We start from the raw sequence: 26992 nt of genomic DNA on the forward strand, positions 1-26992 counted from the left end.
AATAAAGTATCTATCTATCTATCTATCTATCTATCTATCTATCTATCTATCTATCTATCTATCTATCTATCTATCTATCTATCTATTTCCTTGCAAAATGTCTTCAAAAGATTGGCAGTCAAAAAGCAGCATGCAACAATTAAGTTTAGCCATACTATAAAAAATTTTTTTAAAAAAACCCCAACAACAACAGAATGAATTTTAACACATTATGTGTTTTGAGCTTAGAATACCATAACAAAAGATTTTCTCAGCTTTGTTCATAAATGTACACAAATGTAATGAAAATACTGCGGTGGGTTGGTACCCTGCCCGGAATTGGTTCCTGCCTTGTGCCCTGTGTTGGCTGGGATTGGCTCTAGCAGACTCACGTGACCCTGTGTTCGGATTCAGCGGGTTGGATAATGGATGGATGGATGGATGTAATGAAAATATGATTCACCTGAAAAGGAACGCTTGAAATATGACTGGATCCTACTTGTCATAAATCGAGGCCAATAAAAATTGTGACCTACCTATATATTTTAGGTTTTGGAATGTTCTAAAATAACACTCCTAATGTTTATTATACATTATTGTGGACATTCAGCCCGACTGCAGACAGACACCAGGATACACAGAAGTCCAAACACACGCTTTTATTATTTTCTCACAATGTACAGTCCTTTGCACAGCACACACAGTGTACAATCCACCAGCACTATTGCGCACAGTCCTTTTCTTCTCCTTCCTTTCCTTCCTTCTTCTCTGCCGCCCTCACTCCTCCACTCACAACCTCCGTCCTCTGCCTCCCAACTCCGGCTCCTCGAATGGAGTGAGGCAGCCCCTTTTATAGTTCACCCATATGTGTTCTAGATGCTCCCCAATTATCTTCCTGCAGCACTTCCTGGTGTGGCAGAAGTGCTGCTTGGGCACCCAGAAGCACTCCGGGTGTACCTAGTTCCCGTTACGGCAGCACTTCCTGGTGTGGCGGAAGTACTGCAGTCCAGGGCTAAGCAATTGTCCAGGCACCCCCTAGCGGTGGTCCCAACACCCACCAGGATGGCTGCCCTCTCGTGTTCCAGGGGAGATACTGCTCCTCTCTCGGTCCTTCCACTCTTTGGGCGTTCTGGCTAGGCATGAGCCCCAGCCGTCCGCCACAATATATATTTCTATATATTGCACTGCAGTAACTTCCACATGAGCCAGCTGCCAGCTATTACTTCAGCAGACTACTTCATTGGTGCTGACCAGCTACTTTTGTGGGGAAAATGGTATAGTAACTAGTAGCTCAAAATAACAGGATGTTGATTTATCCAATTCACTTATCTACCCAACCTCGGCCAATTAAAATGCACATAATCTGTAGGTTGCTCAAAGCAGTTGTTTCCATGCACTTGCTGGAGTCACCTTTTGAACATTAAAATATGTAGATAAAGTTTAACTAGAATTTTGAGCTTCTTGCAAAAATAAGCCCATGGTCCATAGACAGCTTCTTCTAGTCCTGCTTTTCTATTTTAGATAATTCCTATTGTTAAACTTGCTCTTTTCTGAACAATTGGCCTATTTATTACTGCATAAATGGGCTAATAGGACAGGGTTTTGGATTTCAGGGTGTGATTGTGTGAATTATTTAAAAAGCCTGCATGGTTTAACTCAATAAAGCAGGAAAATCCCACTGCTTTGTCAAGGTAAAAAATTGTTGCAATTTTTATCCCACTGCGGATTTAGCTCAGAAAAGAAAAAAAACAAAAAAACTTATGACTCGATCATATCTAGAGAGCATGATAGTTTGACCAATTAGTTATAACCTGCATTTCTTTTAACCTCTAGCATCATGCATTTGAATGAGGATGTTAGAAATGATACAACGACTTAGTTTGTCTTTATAATGCAATGAACAGGGCTACAGTTGTCCATCTAATAATAGATGGATAGAACTAGATAGACAGAGAGACAGAACTTTATTTGTCCCCAGGGGGAAATTTGGCTTCTTTTATAGACGCTCTTTAAATAAATAAATACTGGTAAAATTCTGTTACAATGAGTATCTTTCCAACGAAATTTTCATTACAACAAAGTATTTTTATGGTCCCGACAGTTTCCCCATATGACACGAGTCTACAGAAATCTTGTTACTATGAAATACATTCAGCAGATACTTTCATTTAAATGAAGTGCCCAATAGACTTTGAAATGCCTGAATGAATCCTCCACATAGCAGTTAGTTCTGTGGTCGTAGCTCAGTTGTGCACAACGATTCCCCCAAACAAAAACACTGTAAAAATCTTTTTTCTTTCTTCAAACTTTCCTCGTACTGTTTTTTTGCCGTTTGTTTTCTGTGGTTTTCAGTGATACCTTTTGCTTATAGATCATCAACATTTGAAAAACATCCATTGGGATTTAACTCATTGTCACCCTCCTATTGAAATGGCAGACACGAAAAAACAATAACAGTTCATATCTCGATTCCGGCAAAAAGAAAAAAAGACTTTGCCAGTGAATTCAGAATTTCACCATCGACAATGTCAGCTTTCTTGAAAGGCCGAGCAAAAAAATAAGAAAAATCTCGGGTTGCAAACATATGTGAACTGCTGCATTTGAAGACGTCAAAAAAGCAGTTTTTATGTGGTTAAGTGATACTCGTTCAAGAAACATTCCTATTAATGTGGCACTCATGCAAGAAAATGTGAGATTTCCAAACTCTCTTGAGACCTCCCCCAACTGGACAACACATCAAAGAGCATCCCGAAGTGCGATCACTGCGTCTGTGAAAGACTGTTTATCCATTGCCGGGGCAACAGCAGGATTACAGCTCTGCTGTGGCTCTTCACTGAAGTAAACAGAAAAGATCTCAATGGGTGATGCAAGGAACATTGTAAATGCAGGGAACAGTATTACTTGGCCACTAACCTGGCCACGACCCTGCCTGACTGCTGTGTCTGAGTATAGGACAGTGGCAGATCACGCCACAATAAAGAACCCTGCTGTTCCTGTTTCAAGCTGAATAAAGCTGGTTTTGCTAAAGTACTGAGACTAAGCCTTGTGTTTTGGGGTGCAAGACAAGGACATATAGTGCGACCACGATCTTTTAGGATTTGCTTCTGTGCTTCACTGCAGCTCTATGAGCCTGCTGTTGCCCTGCCCCGGCAACAGGCACACAATCTTCCAAAGACACGGCAATCGCGCTTCAGGATGCACTTCAGCATGTCGTTCCCGTTGGGTGGGGGGATCCCAAAAGAGTTCAGAAACCTCACAATATGAAGAAGGAAAAAAGGATGATTCAGATTCTGATTGATAACTGTGCTGCCCACAACATGCTTCCACATTTAGATAATGTTTGCGTTGAATTACTCCCACCCAATCGCACGGCAGTGCTTCAGCCACTGGATTTGGGCATCATTCACACCCTGAAAGTGTATTATCGCAAGGAAATGCTGAGAAACATTCTCATCAGCATAACTTGTAGACAGGAGGAGATTAAAATGAATGCGAAAGAAGCTATTGAAATGATTGCAAACACCTGGACACAAGTTAAAGAAAGCACTATAGTGACACTTTTACCTGTACATAGATTGGTAAATAAATAAATACAATGTTCACAGACACTTTGGTCCAAACACACACCAGAATGATTATAAAGCAAGAAAATTAAAAAAAAAAAAGTCCTGACTCTTTGCCACAGTCACAGTAAGGCATTATGCAGACATATTGCTGTTGATATACAATAGCTCGTCTTGACACACTTCTGCTGAAAAATTCATTGGCTAAAATTACTCAATTCATTGGCTAAAATTACTCAATGTTAGTGTGTCAGAGAGAGGATGTGCAGCCTTATTCATAATGACACTCGGTTTCGTATTAGCTCTCTCCTTTTCTACTACCTCCAGGAAATCCAGAGTATGTCCTTTTAATTGGCTTCTTGATTTGGTGGGCCCATCTGGAAGTGATGTTAACAGCCCGGCACACCACAAAGTAGAAAAAATCTCATTGGTCATCAGAGTTATAGAAGATGTGAAGGACTTCACTTCCCACATTAAAGGGATGCAGTTTCCTAAGGAAAAAGGAGCCTGCTCTACCCTTTTTTATATAGTTCCTCTGTGTTCCGAGGCCAGATCAACCTGTCATTAATAGACCTCAAAGTACTTGTAGGCGTGGACCACATCTACATCCACTACCTGAATAGTGACCGTAAACACAGGTTCTTTGATGCGGCAAAACTCAATAACCAGTTCCTTGGTTTTGCTGACGTTAAGATGCAGACAATTCTGTTTGCACCAAGAAGCAAACTTCTCCACCTGACTCCTATACTCTGTCTTATCCTCTTTATCAATATATCCCACAAGTGCAGAATAATCTGAAAATTTCTGCAAGTGACATAACCTGTGGTGTTATATATGTAGTCACAGATGTTTAGAGTGAAGAGAAAAGGAGACAGGACTGTTCCTTATGGTGTTCCAATGTTACTCACATCTGTATCAGAAACACCCTCCTAGAGTCTCACAAACAGGAGTCTTTCTGACAAGCAGTCCATTATCAAGGACACCATAGGCTCATCCACCTGCATATCTCAAAGTTTAGCTTTCAACAGGGATGGCCAGATGGTATTGAAGGCACTGGAGAAATCAAAAAACATAATTCTCACAGTGCTGGCATCTTTGTCCAGGTGAGATTAAGCCTTGTGGAGCAGATAGATAATTGCATCCTCCACTCCAACATTTGACCAATAGACAAACTGCAGTAGGTCTAGGTGGTCTACCATAAGAGGACTCATATAGTCCTGGAACAGCCTCTCAAAGGGTCTTCATGATGTAATAGATTATAATACATCCTTTTTCTAACCAGACTGTCCAGTATAGAGTCATGGGTAGCAGGTGCCTGTCTTGGCTGTACTGGGCATGAAGTAAAACTCGAGGCACATTTCAAACTCTGTGGCTATCTCTGTACCTGTGGCTAGCCTACAGGTTAATTTCAAAACTATTTAGTGTTTCAGAATCTTCAAAATCTTAGCTAGGCAGGCAGTATGATAGAGTGGTTAAGGATTTTGACTACGCACCCTAAGGTTGTAGGTTCAATTCCCACTACTATGCTACCATGAACAAGTCACTTCACCTGCCTGTGCAAGAATTGTAGGGGCGATGGCAGCAATTTCCTGTTCAATATTTTTCTGTAATTGTTCCAGTGTACAAGGCTTGTTCTTGTACACTTTTCCTTTCAGCACTCCCCAAAAGGAGTGGAGGGGAATGAGTTAGCTATAGTCGCTTTGAAACAATCCAATTGTCAAAAAACAATTCAGTTTGTGCCATGCACCAAGCTGATGTGTGATGACAATTTGCCCAATCTTGCTGGAAATAACCTTCACTGATCTCACAAATACAGTTAGGTCCATAAATATTTGGACAGAAACAACTTTTTTCTAATTTTGGTTCTGTACATTACCACAATGAATTTTAAATGAAATAACTCAGATGCAGTTGAAGTGCAGACTTTCAGCTTCAATTCAGTGGGGTGAACAAAACGATTGCATAAAAATGTGAGGCAACTAAAGCATTTTTTTTTAACACAATCCCTTCATTTCAGGGGCTCAAAAGTAATTGGACAATTGACTCAAAGGCTATTTTATGGGAAGGTGTGGGTAAGTCCGTCGTTATGTCATTATCAATTAAGCAGATAAAAGGCCTGGAGTTGATTTGAGCTGTGGTATTTGCATGTGGAAGATTTTGCAGTGAACAGACAACATGCGGTCAAAGGAGCTCTCCATGCAGGTGAAAGATGCCATCTTTAAGCTGCGAAAACAGAAAAAACCCATCCGAGAAATTGCTACAATATTACGAGTGGCAAAATCTACAGTTTGGTACATCCTGAGAAAGAAAGCAAGCACTGGTGAACTCAGCAACACAAAAAGACCTGGACGTCCACGGAAGACAGCAGTGGTGGATGATCACAGATTGGACTTTGCTAAAGAACATCTAAAAAAGCCAGCACAGTTCTGGAAAAACATTCTTTGGACAGATGAAACCAAGATCAACCTCTATCAGAATGATGGCAAGAAAAAAGTATGGAAAAGGCGTGGAACAGCTCATTATCCAAAGCATGCCACATAATCTGTAAAACACAGTGGAGGCAGTGTGATGGCTTGGGCGTGCATGGCTGCCAGCAGCACTGGGACACTAGTGTTTATTGATGATATGGCACAGGACAGAAGCAGCCGAATGAATTCTGAGGTGTTCAGAGACATAGTGTCTGCTCAAATCCAGCTAAATGCAGTCAAATTGGTTGGGCGGCGTTTCATGATACAGATGGACAATGACCCAAAACATACAGCCAAAGCAACCCAGGAGTTTATTAAAGCAAAGAAGTGGAAAATTCTTGAATGGCCAAGTCAGTCACCTGATCTTAACCCAATTGAGCATGCATTTCACTTGTTGAAGACTAAACTTCAGACAGAAAGGCCCACAAACAAACAGCAACTGAAAGCTGCTGCAGTAAAGGCCTGACAGAGCATTAAAAAGGAGGAAACCCAGCATCTGGTGATGTCCATGAGTTCAAGACTTCAGGCTGTCATTGCCAGCAAAGGGTTTTCGACCAAGTATTAGAAATGAACATTTTATTTCCAGTTATTTAATTTGTCCAATTACTTTTGAGTCCCTGAAATGAAGTGATTGTGTTCAAAAAATGCTTTAGTTGCCTCACATTTTTATGCAATCGTTTTGTTCACCCCACTGAATTAAAGCTGAAAGTCTGCACTTCAACTGCATCTGAGTTGTTTCATTTAAAATTCATTGTGGTAATGTACAGAACCAAAATTAGAAAAAAGTTGTCTCTGTCCAAATATTTATGGACCTAACTGTAAGTTAAAGAGCACCATGCCTCACTCGTTCGTAAATTTATCCAGGAATACTGTGATCTTTATTTCATTTGGATTGCTTCATTATTAAGACAGTAAAATATTATAACTTGGGGCCCCACCCATTAGAATCAATCTGTATTTATTTTTATAAAAATAGCAGTAGCCCCAGTTCTAACCTCTGAAGAGCTTCACTTTTAACATCACCTAATTCTGAAAAGGTTCCATGCACTCATTGCTTCTGCGTTTTAGACAGACTTGCACCACTTACACACTAAATCCTGACTTCCCGCCGCTTTTCTTTTCACATATCTGCATTTTATTTAAGTAGATTGAGCTGTGGATACATTTGGCTTTTACATTTGTACATGGTGTTGCATTATATTTTACACTCACATTGTTGCTTTTTTTAAATGGATGACGACAAAGGTGGTGGTGGGAAATTTACAAACAATTTTTTCTTTTTGAATGACTCTTTCAATAAATAATGGGAAATGTTTCCTAAGCACAAACTAATGAATTCAGTACAGCACAATGAGAGTGCTAAAGTGCATGCGTGATTCCAACAGACTGTTATTTAGAAATATAAGTGCATTTGCAAGTGCCATCCGATGCTCATCTGATTCATAATTCTTTCTAGTTAGAACTAAATCACCACTGGTGAAAAAGAACTCATCATTGAGCATTCTCTAGTTCATCACACAAAAACAACACAGTAACAACCAGGGGCATGCACAAAAGGGTAGCTGCATGTATTCTGAAAATTATTATACTTCAATGCTGAAAATTAATTAGCAAACACTAAATTTGTGTCATTAGTTTTCAAAGTCAAAGTTCCTTAGCTTAACAACAAAAATGTGATGAACATAGCGAATACATACAACACATTTGAATTGTAAGAGAAAAATGAGTTCAGTGTACACAGGCCTAAGTATAACTAAGTTTGATGACTTAGAAGGGGAAGATTTGGCAAATTAAAGCATCAGCAACGTGTATCATCTAACATTTGAATTTATCTGTCCCTTAAATATTACTATTCAATAAGTGTTATTAACCAGTTACTGACTCAATTTATATACAAATACAAATATATGTAAATCTTACAATTGCTAAAAAAAACTCATTTTAAAAGTGTGTTGTGGCAAAAGCCAGTTTAAAGAGTTTGTGTGAATGAAAATACATTGAATAATGCTGGTATTCACTAATTCATATTGCACTGTTTTAATAATGTTTTGAATTTTTATTTTTTAAGTTGATTTTTAGTAGTACTTATTTTTCAGTTACTAAGTAGAAATTGTTGGTGAATAAATTCAGCTTGGGCACTTGGACTGGTAAATTAGGTAGCTTATGATAACCATATAATTTTCTATCATTCATATGCTGAAATCTCATCAACCCAATAAGATCCCCACAATTTGTAATTACATTTAGAAAAATCCTAAGCCCTCTGCTACAAAGGACCTCATGGGCACTAACAAACCTACTACTGGCCACTAGGCACTAGTGCTTTAGTTAGCCATCATATCAATGCTACTGTTTCAGTAAGTTATACATTTATATAAGCAATAAACTAGTAACTAGTACGTTTAAAGAAAAAAGGAGTCAAGTATGTGTGTTTGCCATATTTTTTCATGTCCAATATGGTTGTGTTTTTTGTGTTTGAAATATTAGGCTATGTAGATACATATATAAGCTTATATATAGTCTTAACTATGATCTCCCCCAGTTTTATTTATTCATATGCATAATATTTTTATTTGTATTTTGTATTTTTATTGGAAGTGTGGAAATTAAACTGTTGCACCTTATAAAAAGTTTTTCTTGAGAACAAATGGTAGACTTTATGAATTATCATTTCAATAGAGAATCAGTCTAATCAGGCAGCTTTAGTTGGACTATCACTACAGCCAGTATCTTCAGCAGTAGGAGAGTCGGACCATGATGCTTGGTAAGTACGGTGACAGCCATACTCAGGGGCACCATCTAAAGCGGATTCTAAGGGTAACTGTTTTGTCAATACGTTTTTAATGTGCAGAATATTAAAGATTTAAATTGTTTCACTAAAACTTAGCTGTGGTAAAACAATGGTGTCTATTTACGGCATATAAATGGTACTGCTAATGTTAGCCATGTGTAATTAGAAAAGTAGAAGGCTAAAGCAAATGGTAATAGGATTTCCTTAATTACACACCAGAAACAGAGTTTGAATTTGTGCTTATTGATAAAGAAATGGACACAGATTCTTCCACATTTTGTCCCTTGGCTGACTACTTGAGGATCCCCCTAATTATTGTGACAAATATTTAATACAGCATAACTTATTTGCAGTAGTCAACAATAACCCAAAATGCTTGTAAAGAATTCTTTTTTGCAGTATCTAAACAATGGCATTTTAATGTATACTTTTAAAAAGTTTTACGAGAATTATACATCTTATGATGTTTAGTCTACAATATATTTTTTCTTACATTAATATTACAAAAAAAAAGCAAAATCTAAAAAAAGTGACCACCTAAATAACAGCTGACTCCAGCAGAAATAGTAGCCAAAGATGCATGATCCCACTCTCCCACTCTAGAATGATTGTTAGTTGTGCATAGTGCACAAACACACAACTACATAAATGCAACTTTTGAGTTGCCTGTTCAGTCCCAGATGCAAGGTAGGATGTCAATCCAGAAGAGGGCACACTCACACTTAGCAAATAAATGCAAGTTTTGATTTGCCTATTTATCTAACAGAATGCTTTAGATTGTGAAAACAACACAGTGTACCTCAAGTACACCTTTTAAAAACACAATCACATATGAATTTCTTGTAGTAACTATAATAAATCACATCAAATACAGGTTAAGCATTCCTAATCTGAAATTTCAAAATCCAAAAACTTTTTGAGCACCAACATGATACCACAAGCAAAAAATTCCACATCTGACCTTACTTGCCCATGTGGGGCTCTGACTAATGTTCTCTCAAATGTTTTTTTTTTTTTTTAAAACTCATGAGCAGAAGTGAATAGAACTTAAGCTGGTACTAACAGTTTTACGGTCAACTTCTTCAATCTCCAGTAAAGTATCAAGCACCGCGCAGCATTAACACAAGAATGATGCACTGGTCCCGGGTGGAGTTTGGGGAACTGGTGCAGGTGTAATACCAAAGTGTGAAAGACATAATAAGAGCTGTGAAGTGAGGAGCAGGAGGGGGAGTAAGTGCCACAATAACACCAGCAGTTTAAAAATAATTCACAGCATCCTTGCGGCTTGAGGGAACATAGGCTCCGTCGCTCTGTTGGCAGTGGCACTAGTTTGTTATTGACCATCGTCACGGCAGACCTATGTGCATTACTCACTGTTTTTTCTGCTTATTTTCTGTGTGCAGTAACCTTTTAATCAAAGCACAGCTTTGTAGGTGAAGACCGATTGTTTGTTGTTAAACAGCTGACACAGGTATTCTGCTGATACTACTGTGCACAAGCTTCATTTCATGCACAAAAATTATTAAAAATATTGAGTAAAATTACCTTCTAGCTATGTGTATAAGGTTTATGTGAAATATAACTTTCATGTTTAGACTTGGGTCACATCCCCAAGATACCATATATGCACACATTCCAAAATCTGAACATATCCGAAATACAGTGCATCCAGAAAGTATTCACAGCGCATCACTTTTTCCACATTTTGTTATGTTACAGCCTTATTCCAAAATGGATTAAATTCATTTTTTTCCTCAGAATTCTACACACAACACCTCATAATGACAACATGAAAGTTTACTTGAGATTTTTGCAAATTTATTAAAAATAAAAAAATTGAGAAAGCACATGTACATAAGTATTCACAGCCTTTGCCATGAAGCTCAAAATTGAGCTCAGGTGCATCCTGTTTCCCCTGATCATCGTTGAGATGTTTCTGCAGGTTAATTGGAGCCCACCTGTGGTAAATTCAGTTGATTGGACATGATTTGGAAAGGCACACACCTGTCTATATAAGGTCCCACAGTTGACAGTTCATGTCAGAGCACAAACCAAGCATGAAGTCAAAGGAATTGTCTGTAGACCTCCGAGACAGGATTGTCTCGAGGCACAAATCTGGGGAAGGTTACAGAAAAATTTCTGCTGCTTTGAAGGTCCCAATGAGCACAGTTGCATCCATCATCCGTAAGTGGAAGAAGTTCAAACCACCAGGACTCTTCCTAGAGCTGGCCGGCCATCTAAACTAAGTGATCGGGGAAGAAGGGCCTTAGTCAGGGAGGTGACCAAGAACCTGATGGTCACTCTGTCAGAGCGCCAGAGGTCCTCTGTGGAGAGAGGAGAACCTTCCAGAAGGACAACCATCTCTGCAGCAATCCACCAATCAGGCCTGTATGGTAGAGTGGCCATTACGGAAGCCACTCCTTAGTAAAAGGCACATGGCAGCCCGCCTGGAGTTTGCCAAAAGGCACCTGAAAGACTCTCAGACCATGAGAAAGAAAATTCTCTGGTCTGATGAGACAAAGTATGAACTCCTTGGTGTGAATGCCAGGCGTCACGTTTGGAGAAAACCAGGCAACACTCATCACCAGGCCAATACCATCCCTACAGTGAAGCATGGTGGTGGCAGCATCATGCTGTGGGGATGTTTTTCAGCGGCAGGGACTGGGAGACTAGTCAGGATAAAGGGAAAGATGACTGCAGCAATGTACAGAGACATCCTGCATGAAAACCTGCTCCAGAGCGCTCTTGACCTCAGACTGGGGCAATGGTTCATCTTTCAGCAGGTCAACGACCCTAAGCACACAGCCAAGATATCAAAGGAGTGGCTTCAGGACAACTCTGTGAATGTCCTTAAGTGGCCCAGCCAGAGCCCAGACTTGAATCCAATTGAACATCTCTGGTGAGATCTTAAAATGGCTGTGCACCGACGCTTCCCATCCAACCTGATGGAGCTTGAGAGGTGCTGCAAAGAGGAATGGGCGAAACTGGCCAAGGATAGGTGTGCCAAGTTTGTGGCATCATATTCAAAAAGACTTGAGGCTGTAATTGCTGCCAAAGGTGCATCGACAAAGTATTGAGCAAAGGCTGTGAATACTTATGTACATGTGATTTCTCAGTTTTTTTATTTTTAATAAATTTGCAAAAACCTCAAGTAAACTTTTTTTCACGTTGTCATTATGGGGTGTTGTGTGTAGAATTCTGAGGAATAAAATGAATTTAATCTATTTTGGAATAAGGCTGTAACATAACAAAATGTGGAAAAAGTGATACGCTGTGAATACTTTCCGGATGCACTGTACAAAGCACTTCTGGTCCAAGGCATTTCAGGACTAGAGATACTCAACAGGTATTAAAAAAAAACCATAATCAATAGTTTAATAAAAAAAGCACCTTGTATATCACTTTCGGTAATAAAAAAATAAATAAAAACTTACCAGACTGGATATTATTAATGAGGGAATCACTAAATTCACTAAATCTGACAAATGATCTCATAGCATTTACGTAATACTAGGCCCATTTATAAAACTGATCCAAATTAGTTTTTACAAGTAATTGAGAAATTCATTTTTTCTGTCACCAAATGTGTGTGATGCCTCTCAGCTGAATATTGTTCTGCCAAGCAGAAAAGGAAGGGAAAGGGCAGGATTTAGAAAAGACTGGAAGATGTGAAGTTCCTACTGGAAATTCAGGGGATCATTCAAGGAAAATTAAGCTGTATACCAAAATCCTGAGCTCTAACCAAAACTGCTAGTTGAACACATATTAAATATCTAGAAAACATTTGGGATTAAATTGCTTAGAGATCTTTATATAGACAACATCTTTGCATCCTATGAACAATTACATTCAGAATTGAACTTTTCAGCAACACATTTCTTTCACTATCTTCAAATTAGAAACTTTGTTAAACAGAACCTGCCTGATTTTCCTCATCTCGCACCCTTCTCTATGCTGGAAAAAATATTGCTCAGTTTCGAGAACTCAGACAGCATTTCTGCAATATATAAAATTATTTTACAGTCCCTCCCTTTCAAAGATCCAAGAGGACAATGGGAAAAAGATCTCTCACTCAACATATCAGAAAAGGAGTGGAAGGTAGCAATGCAGAGAATTCACTCGAGCTCCATATGTGCAAAGCATACAATTATTCAACTCAAAATTATATATTGAGTACTGTACATCTGTCTCACTTAAAACTGTCCAAAATGTTTCCAGGGCAAGATCCAATCTGCGAACGTGGCAATCAAGTCCCAGCCTCACTGGGTCACATGTTTTGGGCCTGCACCAAATTAACATCATTCTGGACAAAAATTTTTAAGTGCCTTTCAGACAGCCTTGGTGTCACAATCCCTCCTAATCCACTAACAGCTGTGTTTGGTGTACTTCCAGATAGGCTTAAGGTGGAGAAGGACAAACAAATTGTGATTGCCTTCACTACACTATTGGCACACAGACTTATTTTGCTAAACTGGAAGAATCCTAACTCTCCTCTTTTAAGTGAGTGGGTCTGAGTGAGTCACCACCACCTGATCAAGGCATCATGCAGCATCCCGAGATGATGAAATGAAAGCAGGTGTCTCATATGTCCATGACACCAGTTTCATCAGAATCATATCATGTGAAGCATGAAAACAAATTGGACTGATTTAGGAATATTTATGATAGGCAGAATGCCCAGTGAGGGGCTGGGTGGTCTTTTGGCCTTGGAACCCCTGTAGATTTTGGTTTTCTTCTGCCTAACTGGAGTTGTTTTTTAATTTTTTTTTAATAAAGTTTTTTTCCTAGCCATTTGATCCTAACTTATTTTGTTGTTACTTATTATTGCCTTATCGCAATTGTTTTTCTTTTCTTGTAACTTGCTTTTTGTGATCTTGTAAAGCACTTTGCAGCTACACTTTTGTATGAAAATGTGCAATACAAATAAATGTTGTTGTTGTTGATGCAGAGGCAGGGACTGAGTGCTAAAATACTTGACCACTGAGTGGTAAGTGTATGGAACTTAAGACATTTTATTTAGGTCTACACAATAAAAAGAGTATAAAGGGGAAAGTGGGGTCACCATAGGATCCTACAAGACAAAAATACATGCTATGATAAATCAGGTAGTTCATGATATATCATTCTTTATAAACCCTAATGCTGAACCCCCCACCACCACCCCAAGATAAGCAATTTCCCATTGTTCTTATACTGGAGAATCTCCTTCTCTGCCACATATTAAAATTCAAGCCTTGCATTGTATTTTGATATTTATGAATGCCAATACTAATTAATTTACTTATATGATAGTCTGGTAACTACTTGATGGATATACCCATATACCCATGCTTCATAACTACTTGATGGATATACCCATATTTTACAGCTGTTGTCACTGTTAATATTTGAATATTTTATTTTGTATTATAGACAAGGCACCATATTGTTCACTTCAATAATGGAGGTACTTTATTAAAAACCCGCTGAATGGGATCTCTGTTTTTGCCATGGTATCAAAAGGTATCAAGTATCATAAAAATTCACTGGTATTAGTGATATCCCACTTGGGAATAAAATTAAAAACACACAAATGATTATCCACAAAGTGATTTGTATGAAAATTAAAATCCCCTGTATTTTGTAATTTTCCTCACTACTTTCATGTACAATGAAAATTTGTAACATAAAAATACATCATTTTATTTACTATTAGTGAATTTCCCCTTGGGATTAATAAAGTATCTGTCTATCTATCTATCTATCTATCTGTCTATCTGTCTGTCTGTCTGTCTGTCTGTCTGTCTGTCTGTCTGTCTGTCTGTCTGTCTATCTATCTATCTATCTATCTATCTATCTACTAGGCTATATAATATTACATATATACTGATCTATGAATGAGTCTTCTTTGAAATTGTTGGACATTACAAAAACAGTATTAGGTTTTTCCTTAGGTATTCCTACTACTCGTACAAAGCTGAATGTTTAATGGCTGGCCATATAAAAGATTCATGGGGCCTAATTTTATCAGCTCCACCAATAAACAGTGTACAAAGGAACTCTGAAGTTCTCTTTCAAACTGGCACTATATGGTTTCCTATATATTGCTCTTAGAACACACAGTGGCTATTAGGGATGGGAATTGATAAGATTTTCACGATTCCGATTCCATTTTCAATTCTGTTTAACAATTCGATTCTTTATCGATTCTCCTATCGATTATTTTTAAAAAAGGAGAACACACAGGTCGATTAATTTAGAACTTCGTTTTATATCTTATCTTTGAACAAGATAGAAATTTAGGAGTAGCATGACCTTACAAACCCAACAGTGAGATCTTAAGAGATCCACAGCCTACGGCTCCTCGATGGGGTGCCACGGGGTCCCCAGAAAAAAATGTGTAAATGTAAAATACAGTGATCCCTCGCTATATCGCGCTTCGCCTTTCACGGCTTCACTCCATCGCGGATTTTATATGTAAGCATATTTAAGTATATATCGCGGATTTTTCGCTGCTTCGCGGGTTTCTGCGGACAATGGGTCTTTTAATTTCTGGTACATGTTTCCTCAGTTGGTTTGCCCAGTTGATTTCATACAAGGGACGCTATTGGCAGATGGCTGAGAAGCTACCCAACTTACTTTCTCTCTCTCTCTCTCTCTTGCGCTGACGTAGGGGGGTGTGAGCAGGGGGGCTGTGTGCAGCTGCTTCCTGAAAGGACATGCTGCACGGAGCTTCGCATACTTAAAAGCTCAAAGGGCACGTATTGATTTTTGACTGTTTGTTTTTCTGTGGCTCTCTCTCTCTCTCTCTCTCTCTGATCCTGACGGAGGGGGTGTGAGCTGCCGCCTTCGACAGCTTTGAACCGGCGGTGCTTCGCATACTTAAAACCCAAAAAGCCCTATTGATTTTTTTTTTGACTGCTTGCTTTGCACTCCTTTGAAAAGGGAGATATGTTTGCATTCTTTTAATTGTGAGACAGAACTGTCATCTCTGTCTTGTCATGGAGCACAGTTTAAACTTTTGAAAAAGAGACAAATGTTTGTTTGCAGTGTTTGAATAACGTTCCTGTCTCTCTACAACCTCCTGTGTTTCTGCGCAAATCTGTGACCCAAGCATGACATTCTAAAAATAACCATATAAACATATGGTTTCTACTTCGCGGATTTTCCTATTTCGCGGGTGGCTCTGGAACGCAACCCCCGCGATGGAGGAGGGATTACTGTAATAATAAAATAAATATTCTTCTGTAGCAATAACAAAGTATAACATAAATTATTCTGTGGCAATTACACAAGAATGTCCAGTAACATTTACACTCTCCTTTTTAAAAGTATATATGAGCTGAGCACTCAAAAATAATACTACATCAGCCAGCAACAAATACAATCAACTCAAGTCCAATGGAACTGTGCATAGTGCAATTCTGCAACCTTCAACTATTTTGAAAGCTACATCCATGTTGGCCGCATTATCAACAGTGGCTGCCACAACCTTGTCTTTGATACCATACTCCTCCAAGATCTCATCAGTCTCCTCTGCTACAGCTGTCCCTGTCTGTGCCTGGTACACTGGTTTGGTTTTGAGGACTTTTTCTTGAGCCTGGCCATTCCTGACATAATGCAGCGTTACTGTGAGGTAGTGATCTTGACTAAAACTTGCCCATCCATCTGCAGTGACGGTTGCCTTCAACACATGTTTCAGCTCAGAAATGGAAATGGATGAAACATCTGGTAAGAGGAGAACACGCAAATTTGACATTCCCTGACTTAGCCCACAATTAAACACATTCACTTACCGAAAATCGGGGGCATCTACTGTGGAAAATGGGTGCAAGCATTTTACCACAAACTTAGTCACTGCTCGGTGACATTCGTCTATCCTGGCCTGTGTCATTTTACTTTTCCCTGCCTCTGTGAAAGGAGAAGCTACCGGTAGACTGCAGCGAGAACTGCCAGCATCTGAGACAGCCAGACTCTGTCTGTGTCTCTCGTCATGGTCATCTAAATGCAATGCACAGTAATAGCAGGTTTTGCAATAATATGCAATGTTAGTTGATTAGTTACCTGCCGTATTAACGGGAGAGGACCTGCAAACGTTACCGCTGCTGCTGGGTTGAGATTCACTAGTCTGGAGCGGATCAAAAACACAACATTCATTTAAGGTTATCGCGTGTTTTGTGTGCAAATGCTTTTGCATATTCGTAGTGTTTCCTCCCTTTGATGAAATATCTACTTTGCAAGTTGCCCTGTTGTCATCCGTAAAGTTGTCATTCTCGTAAAATATAACCAAACTTTTGAGCATTTGTGCTGCTTAGGCGCCATGTTTCCTGCTGGGTAAATGACGCTACGCAACGCGGTGACGTCATTCGAGGCGACTGGAATCGATAGGGGAATCGTTTGCAAAAATGGCAAACAATTCCAAGGAATTGAAACAGTGGGAACCGGTTCTCAACAAGAACCGGTTTTCGATTCCCATCCCTAGTGGCTATCTAACACGAATTTCATGATGATAATAACAATAATAATAACTAGCCAACCCGCGGCGTAGCATATGCCGCATAATTATGTATTGATGGGTGAACACTTCCTGAAAGACACAGTTGTCCAAATGGGGTTGGTTTTGAGGATATGACTGTAGGTGAATGAAAAGATGTTACTCTGGAGAGGGCAACATACAATACAGTGTTTTACACGCTGCATACAGCGATTCACATCGAAGCATAGACACTGCTAAGACCATGGGATACCCCTCGCAAACTGTTTTACATGCTGCATACAGCGATTCACATCCGCGACAAATATGATTCTTCTTAGATGGTGCTGTCGCGTCCACCCTTGCTCTCGAAGCATACACACTGCTTGGTCATGTGCCCGCTCGCAAGAGCAACTAACAGAGACCCGCCCACCAACTCTAAGACCATGGGATACCCTTCGCAAACTGTTTTACACGCTGCATACAGCGATTCACATCCGCGACAAACAAACTTTTACACGTCGCACACAGCGATTCACCTCCACGACAAACATGCCTCTTCTTAGATGGTCCTGCCGCGTCCACCTTTGTTCTCGAAGCATACACACCGCCTGGTCATGTGCCCGCTCGCAAGAGCAACTCATGGAGACCCGCCCACCAACTCTAAGACCATGGCGTGTAAAACACGTTTGCGATGGTGAACGCGGTCATGCGTCATAACCGAAAAGAATGCAGTGGAACCTCGGTTCACGACCATAATTCGTTCCCAAACTCTGGTTGTAAACCAATTTGGTCGTGAACCGAAGCAATTTCTCTCATAGGATTGTATGTAAATACAATTAATCCGTTCCAGACCATACAAACTGTATGTAAATATATATTTTTGTAAGTTTTTAAGCACAAATATAGTTAATTAAACCATAGAATGCATAGTGTAATAGTAAACTAAATGTAAAAACATTGAATAACACTGAGAAAACATTGAACAACAGAGAAAACTAACACTGCAATAGTTTGTGCTATAGCAACAAAAAATGAACATTTGAAAAAATCTGTAATTTAATAAACCACCAAGAAAAGTAACATTTCAAAAATGTACACTACGAACCGATCGCTGTAAACAGAAGTGAAAACAAAATCAACCCCAGTGCATTCTTTAACTGCCTTCCTACCTTATGAGTCCAGCCCTCTCTCTCGCTCGCGCTGCCTGTGTGTGTGCGTCTGTCTCTCTCTGGCGCTGCCTGTGTGTTGCGTGCGGCTCTCTCTCTGGCACTGGCTGTGTGTTGCGCACGGCTCTCTCTCTCTCTCTGGCGCTGCCTGTGTGTTGCGCGCGGCTCTCTCTCTCTGGAGCTGCCTGTGTGTGTGCGTCTGTCTCTCTCTCGCACTGCCTGTGTGTGTACCACTGCCTCTCTCTGGCGCTACCTGTGTGTGTGCGCGGCTCTCTCTCTCTTGCTGCCTCTGTGTGTGTGTGTGTGTGTGTGCGTCTGTCTCTCTCTGGCGCTGCCTGTGTGTGTGTGCGTCTCTCTCTCTCTCACGCTGCCTGTGTGTGTGTCGCACAGGAAATGCACAGGGAGAGACTGAACCTCGCAAGAGCAACTAACAGAGACCCGCCCACCAACTGTAAGACCATGGGATACCCCTCGCAAACTGTTCTACACGCCACATACAGCGATTCACATCCGCGACAAACATACTTCTTCAGAGGTGCATGTGGAGTGTAGCAGAGACGAACACGAATGACGCTCTGCTCTGTGAGTTGCTGCGTCCGAGTTGGTGGGCGTGGCTCTGCGAGTTGTCGTCATATCCAATGGTCTTGGAGTTGGTGGGCGTGGCTATCTTGCATGCTTTCCATGAGTGGCTACTTGTCGGCGGTGCGTGCTATCCATGGGTGGCTACTTGTCGGCGGCTTAGTGAATTATATATATAGATAATTCAGAGCGATTTATTGCTTACCTCTTTTTAATATATAGCGGCAAACAAGTTTCTTCAATAAAACTGAATATTAATTACCTGCTTTTCTTCTAGCGTTAACTGTGACCATTGAGTTCCCAACATTTTGGTGATTTCAGTAAATGGTATATCAGGATGCTCCTCCTTCAGCTGCAATTTCTTCTCATTGACAAAGATTGCATAGCTATATGTAGCAGCAAACAAGATAAAAAAACAAACACTTTTAGAGCACTGTGAGGCATAATAAAAAAATATCTAGTACATTAATCATGTCAAAATGTGCACTATAATTGATGGTGGTGTAAAAGTAACTTGTTCATGAAAAAAACTTGTTTGGAGCTACTTTGTTTACTTTGAAAGCATAATTTTGTCTTACCCTGTTGTTGGAGCACGGGGAGCTGAAAACTCCTTGGTAGGTTTCCTTTTCTTGCCTTTTGGCCAGCCACCTTTCCTCTTCTGAGAAACAGACTTTTACACCGTAAGTGAAAAGATATATCTTATTGAATACAGAATATTGGATTAGAGTTAAAATACAACAGGTACACATTTTATATTAGCTTAGCATCTCTGAATCAAACTTTTTTTTTTTTTTATTCCCAAACTACTACCCTTCAAGCTCTATCAGATTCTAAACTCAAACTAGAAAAGACGCTGACATTTTCTAATTTAATGATACATACAAGCTTTAAATAGCCTCTCGTTATATCTGGATAGGCAAATTTTCTCTTTATCTTAAAAATAAATCCCACAGGTTGGAATTTCTGGAAAAATGACCAAGCTGGCATTGAACTACAGTATTTTTTTTATTATAACATACTAGACACTCCTGCAAGGCCAATGACAAATAATGAAACGATAAATGGCTTACAAACATTTATTCTGCACTGAACATCACTCCCTAATCAGACTGTGTAGACAGCACTAAATATAACTAATAAATAAACATTACTGTAATTTATGATTTAAACCAGCAAGCCCGCGATTCTCGAAAGAATCGCAAATCCAGGAATGGCAATCACTTTCTGTTCCCTCCGATATTTGGAGGGATGTAATATCATGGAGGGTGGGTGCGTCCCTCGTTCACAGGTCATAGCCATACGGGCTCGTGTTTGTATTACTAATCGTTGAGCTCCTTCCATTTGGAGCCGTGACCCCTTTGCCTCTGTGGAACCATGACGTCTTTGCTTCTGGTGTGTCTGAAGCGCGTTGTAGGAGCCCCCGTGTATTGTTGTTATCCATGCGGTCTCGTCTGTGTTGTTCTGTGGCTGTGTCGTTAGGTAGACGTCGTTTACTGTTAGGAAGCATAATCCAACTTACATTTAATACTGAATTACCGTTATGTGATTCACATATGCCACACTGACTGCTGGCATAGTGGATTAGAGCAAGTGTAGTTTACAAGTTGTGGTGTTTGGGCACCACATACTGACTCTGGGAAGTATGAGCTCGGTGTCGTATTAAGATCGTTGAGCTCTTTCCATTTGGAGCTGTGACTCCTTTGCCTCTGCTGACACGGACTGCTGGCACAAAGGATTAGAGCAGGTTTAGTTTACAGGTTGTGTTGTTTGGGCGCCACCTACTGACTCTGGGAAGCCGCTGGGTTTGACTCTGGGGTGTTTGGGCACCACATACTGACTCTGGGAAGTATGAGCTCGGTGTCGTATTAAGATCGTTGAGCTCTTTCCATTTGGAGCCGTGAGTCCTTTGGCTCTGGTGACATGGACTGCTGGCACAGTGGATTAGAGCAAGTTTAGTTTACAGGTTGTGTTGTTTGGGCGCCACCTACTGACTCTGGGAAGCCGCTGGGTTTGACTCTGGGGCGCTGCGGCGCATTGCGCATGCGCTTCGGTGCGTCCGCGGCGCAGTGCGCATGCGCTCGGTGCGTCCGTGCATAAATTAAACTGTCGTTTAGTAATATAGATGATTATGCAGGTACTGTATACTGTACATGCAATTTCTAACTACATTTACATATAGATTTAGCTTGTGTTTATACACAAGTTTTAAGGTGTTTTCACACTCATAGCTCATCTGCTTGTGCCACATCAGTAGATTATTAGTTACTTTGTTTCAATCTCCAGTTAGTTTGATTGCATTTCATACAGCAGACTTTCCTGTGAACTAGAAGTAACAATAAATGCCCTGTGTGTGTGTTCATTCATTGGGCAGAAATAGTTTTTTCTGGCGAAAATCAATATGAAAATTTGAGAGGAGCTATAAAGCTCTCTGAAAATGAAAATACTTTTCTTTGCATGCTACAGAAAGGATGCATTTCATCAACGCAATTCGATGGAAAGCTCTGCTAAGAGCATACAGTAATATGTCTCGATTCATTTAGATAATAGATATATAGGGTGAATTTCATTTTGCTGTATTACTTTGCACATTTAAACTACAATAATCTGAATGTCACCTGCATTTCGGTTATCTCAAATCACATGCCTTCTGTCTTTAGGCCTGTAAATATCTGATCACATTCAGTACATAGCATCAAAGCTAATGCATCTCCAGTGTCTGCAAAACGATCACATGGAGAGGACAGACCACCTGTGCATGTAACTCTTGTGGTGTAAAAATTTTTGTTTATTGTTTTGTGTATTGTTTATTGAGGATATCACTGCTGACAAAAGTTGCAGAATGAACTCTGAAAAACGGACAGGACGATACCTCACAGTACACACCGATAATGAGCCAAAACCAGGCACTTGGAAAAGGCCATGGATTCCAGATTTCAGTCAGTCATTGACTGCAAAAGATTTTCAACAAAGTATTGAAAATGATCATTACATTCATGATTATGTTTGTCTGTCCAAATACTTTACTCTACACTTCAATAACATTTGGACTGCTTCATTTCAAATCCACTGTGGTGGCACACAGAGCAAAAATTAAGAAAACTGTGTCACTGTCCAGATACTTATGGACCTGACTGTATGCTCAAAGAACTATTAAAAAGAAAGAATTGAAGATTAAACAAGATTTTTTTACATAAAGAAGAAATTAGCAATGGAATTCTGTCATTTTACTCAACTAATTTTGGAAAAGAATATTCGAATAACATAAAAAAATGAGCAACAAGTCTTCCGTATCTATGATTCCCAAATTCCATCCAGCTTTTGGATGCATTTTGTGCAAACCAAGAAAATGGAGCATGACAGAAAAGCAAAGAATTCAACAACTGACAAAACATTTGCCTATATTCTTATTTTTCCGTTGGGGTAGGAATTCCTATTGTGATGATGATATATTCATGGTGTCTATGGCTGCTTATACTACAGTATATGTGCATGGTAAATCATCATTAAAACTCAAGCTAAGTGCCTCTTTTCTGTAATATTTGAGTATTTCCCCCTTTACACCAATTTTGAAGTATGTGTGTTTAGTCTTAAAAATGAATATAAAACAAATTAAAATATTTCTGTAGTTCATGTGTCTCTGTAAAATGCAGGCTGAAAATGTGATATGGCAAAATACTTGGACTTTGTAAAAGGTATCAAATCCAAGTAAAACTAAATTTATGGCATCTAACTTCTCCACACATGTCCTGTATGTGGTACATCTGGCATTCTGCTCCTCTACTTCCAATACCTGTTTCCGATAATATTGCTGTTAACCAAGATAAAATCTCTTCAGTTTATGTAAAATTCTGAGGGAACTCAAAAGCAGGTCACCCCAACCTACTTAGCAACATAACAGCAGAGGTTTCCATTTTCTCAGTTCTTGTGGAAGATCAATGACTGCAGGGAATGAAAACTTATCCAACAGACCACAATTATCACCTTATTAAAACTAGATGAATAATACTGGAAACGTATTGCTGATTCATATCTTGATTTATTTAACATCAGATCCAACAGTCTGGATACACTTAATCATTTAATGTCATATGCTAAAAGTTTTAATTTTAATATCTCAAAATATGACTGAAACAATTACTGTCTCAGGTTAAATTGCCCAAGTGACACTTGTGATCAGGTGTGAAATAAAATCTTATTAGAACAACAACAGAATGTGTGCAATGGTGGCATCCCAAAGATATTTTGGTTTCTCTACAATCCGGCTACCCATTAGCTCCCACTTCTCATGATTCTTTTACATATTGACAATATAAATGGAAAAAAGCTTATGTTTTGTGACACAAGCTGCCCTTTACCAATACATGCTTTATGTTCCCTGCTCTGGTCTGGTCTGTTTCTTAAGAGTCGGGGATATGGAGATCTGGGGCTGTGCTGACAGAGCGAAGAATTAAATAGTGGTGCACATGAGAAGGTGCCATGTTTGAGATAAGACGTGTTCCTGATAATACATTAAAAGGAAATTGTATTGTTTGAGAAATGCTTCTAGATTATATCTTTGCTGGTAAAAAATGTGCTCCCTGACAACAAAAGTAATTTTTTCTTCCGTTTTTTTATTATCATTATGCACTATGTACAAGAAGGCAAAAATATAGTTTCCAAAAGTAAAATAAAATTGTAATATTACCTTTGTTTCAGCTGCCAATGATGTATTAGTGCTGAGCTCTTCATTCTGCATATTTTGTACCAACTGAATACTTGAGTTTAAGGAGTGGATGGGAATCAATGGAGTTTCAGGATGCAGGTTTTGCACAGAATACCCAGACTGTAGTGAAGGTGTAGTTACTAGTTTTAAAAATAAAACAAAGTGAGAATATTTGTGTATATAATTTAATACAAAATGCCTGATGGTTTACGGTCAGATGATTTTACAAAAAATGTTGTTCAGCTCTCAGCCTCTTAGAAGTAGTTAATACAGGAAAAGCATTTCACAAAAAATACCCTGTATAGGTAAATGTGGCAAATCACTTTGTTTATCTCATTGTATATTTTTACTAATAATACAAAACATCAAAGAAAAATGCAATATCACTGAAGATACTCAATAAATAACATTATTAAATATGAACACATTAATGAACCGGGGGGTATTTTTCGTATGTGGATTACTCGTTTAGCCACATGTAATTGTTGACGATTTGGCATGATCCTGGATCTGTCGGTTTTTCGAAACTCTTGATGGATGTGTTGTCATAGCAGCACATTCAAATCCTCAAACCTGCTCGGATCAGGTTTGTTCGATGTAAACAAGGATCAACTCACACACTTAATCAGTGTCCGTGCATGGAATTCATTCAGTCATGGCTTCGCCGTTCATGAATGAGCAACCAATTGATATCGGTGCACAAATTATAAGAAGAGAATTTCATATAGAGAGGGTTTTGCGCGATCAGCAAGATCCTTTATTGCTCCCGGAGGAAATTCTTTTCAAAAGATATCGCTTTAGCCGAGGGGGAATATTGTACCTCAAAGATTTATTAGCACCTTATATTCAAAGTCAAACTAGGCGAAGTCGGGCTCTCACAGGTTTTTTTTCAAGCGGCACTTTTTTTATATACTGTAGGCAATGCGGAAAATCATCTAAAAGTGCAGTTTGCCAGGCAATTCGTAAAGTCTGTTTGGCTCTGAAATATTTTCTTCGGGTTTTCATAGTGTTTCCTGGACACCTGCGTGTGCAGACAATAAAAGAGGCATTTCATGCCATTGCAGGTAGGTAATACACAGGCAAAAACACCCACAGTTCCATGAAGAGTCTCACAATCAGCATAACATTCTCATTACCCAGGATTTCCAAACGTGATTGGGGCACATGGGACTGATCAGAGTGGAGTTTGTTCAACCATTTAGAAAATGTACCTCTCCTCCTGATGAATTTTCAGACACAGTGTCTTCATCAAATATTTGACCTTTGTCAATATCTCGTTGGTCAGACTCAGGTTCTAGGGATATGACATTCCCTGCAACTGACCCAACAAAAAAAAAAAAGAGGGCTATATGGAACATACCTATGGCACGCATCGATGACAAATATATGCAATGACCATCCTTTACCTGAAATGAAGTGACCACTACATCCTGCCACTGGTTCTGGGAAGGAGCTTCCCCCTGGAATGTCCTCAGAAACAGGGCGATGGGCATTTTTCTGGAGAGCCAACTCTTCCGCAGGGGTTAGGTCTGGACCGTGTGGACCTCCACCTGTTTTTTGCTTGTCTGCCTTCTTATTAGCTTTAAAATTAATGTGTTTTTATAGTATATATGATTATTTATGTCAACAATTCTTTAAATAGTTATATACCAATATTTACCAGTTTGAAGTATATTCTTGTACTTCACTTTAACCTGTTCCCATGTTCTCCTTGTGCTCACGTTTGATCTGGAATTATGACATATTAAATAATAATTAATCTGACACATACTGTAGGAAGTGAAACGCTGCATTCAGTAAGTACAATGCACACTACTTAGTGTTTAATTTGTCGGCCACTTTTTGCCAGCCGTCTTTTCTGGTTTGGGCTGCTTTTGCAGTGTTACCCCTTGTGCATATTAAATCTTGAAATTCTTCATATCCTTCAAATAAAAGGTCTTGTTCCGCTTGTGTGAAAAAAAATGTGCCCGTTCTTTCGTCATTTTGTTACAGCCTATCAAAGACTTGCTGATCATGTTTTCTAGACTCAATATATATGGGCTTTTCAGTCAGCGCAAGCACGCGCATTCATCTCGAATGATTAGATCCAGCTAGACTAATCTAATACACCGCTGCGTTTGAAAAACCGACTTATCCCGGATGAGTTTCACCGGCATTAACTCATCCAAGATAAGGCATCTAATCTCGGATGATTTAAGCGACGTACGGAAAATACCCCTCGCATTGTATGAACTGTAAAGAAACACATTAATTCAACAAATTCTTACAGCAGTGGTTCCTCATCACACATCTGAAAAAACATATGGGTTTTGAGGTTTACTAAAATTACATTTTAAATCAGAAGTCAATTCTGGCTTTTATTGCAATTTAATATCTAATTTGATGGTTAGTAACTGCAGTTACTCCTAGAGAGTGTGCACTTTAAAAGACAGCAAGGTGTTGTGATAAGAGCTGCAGTCACAGACATCCAGACACGAAACATCAAATCAGGGACATGTTGCCATCTTCATGGTTTGTTTATTCTCTCAATTTCTGCATGGGATTTCATCACCTACTCTCCATATTCCAAATATTTGCTGGTTTGGATAATTATCAAGCTCATCCCAGTAATAATGAGCATGAGCAAGAAAGAGCTGGAATATAATTTCTGGTTTGAGTGTCTTGTGGACGATGATGGAAGGGACACACATTCTTTGCAACCTAAGAGGATTTTATTCTCATTATCAGCACATCTAAGTGTTGTTGCATGCTGTCCTACTTGTGGCTGTGCAGAGTGCTGATATAACACTGCTCAAGGAAGAGGATTTGTTAAGACTATATTTTTCCCTTACAGTACAATTTCTGTAGCCAGAGGAAAAGGTTACCTTTATCATGAATCCCCTTTATAAAAGCAATACAGATAATAACAATAAAGACTGTAATCCTATGCGTTTCCTTTTAATTTGTATTGCATCTTAACAAAAAGTACTTGCAGTATAATGGGGATTTGTATTTCTTTGAATTTAACGCCTTCTGGTTGTCTCTAGGATTCTTTAAAAGCATGAAGGTATCAATTCTCAGTACCATCACATTATTACTATATTTTTTGGTTTTGTAATCGTTACTCTGTGAAGGGCAATGAATTGCAACAATTGTTGCAAACCTGTTTTGCAATAAGTGGATTTGGAAAATGAAATACGTGAAATTTCAATCTGTTCAGATTATGTTCTGTTTTTGCACTCAGTGCTGCTAGCTCTGCAACCGTCAACTAGATTAAGCAGATTTAAGAATGTATGAATGTACAGATTGT

General features: G+C 39.2%; 2 protein-coding genes across 5 annotated transcripts in view; both read right to left on the reverse strand.

Moving 5' to 3' along the window:
* The window catches only part of LOC114651841 (janus kinase and microtubule-interacting protein 1-like), a 558596-nt gene that overhangs the window by 400822 nt on the left and 130782 nt on the right, over positions 1–26992 (reverse strand). The window lies entirely within an intron of this gene.
* Positions 1–26992, reverse strand: part of LOC114651842 (SWI/SNF-related matrix-associated actin-dependent regulator of chromatin subfamily E member 1-related-like) — an 87023-nt gene that overhangs the window by 54992 nt on the left and 5039 nt on the right. For 3 of the 4 annotated variants that reach the window (XM_028801857.2, XM_028801855.2, XM_028801851.2), the window contains exons 3-5: positions 23686–23843; positions 19580–19671; positions 19264–19387 (exon numbers count right to left, since the gene is read on the reverse strand). In XM_028801857.2, coding sequence (XP_028657690.2) covers positions 19264–19387; positions 19580–19671; positions 23686–23843 — 374 coding nt within the window. The remainder of the gene's footprint in view (positions 1–19263; positions 19388–19579; positions 19672–23685; positions 23844–26992) is intronic. The other variant, XM_028801858.2, reaches the window with a different exon arrangement.

Source organism: Erpetoichthys calabaricus, chromosome 5 (genome assembly GCF_900747795.2).
Source record: "Erpetoichthys calabaricus chromosome 5, fErpCal1.3, whole genome shotgun sequence".
NCBI lineage: Eukaryota > Metazoa > Chordata > Cladistia > Polypteriformes > Polypteridae > Erpetoichthys > Erpetoichthys calabaricus.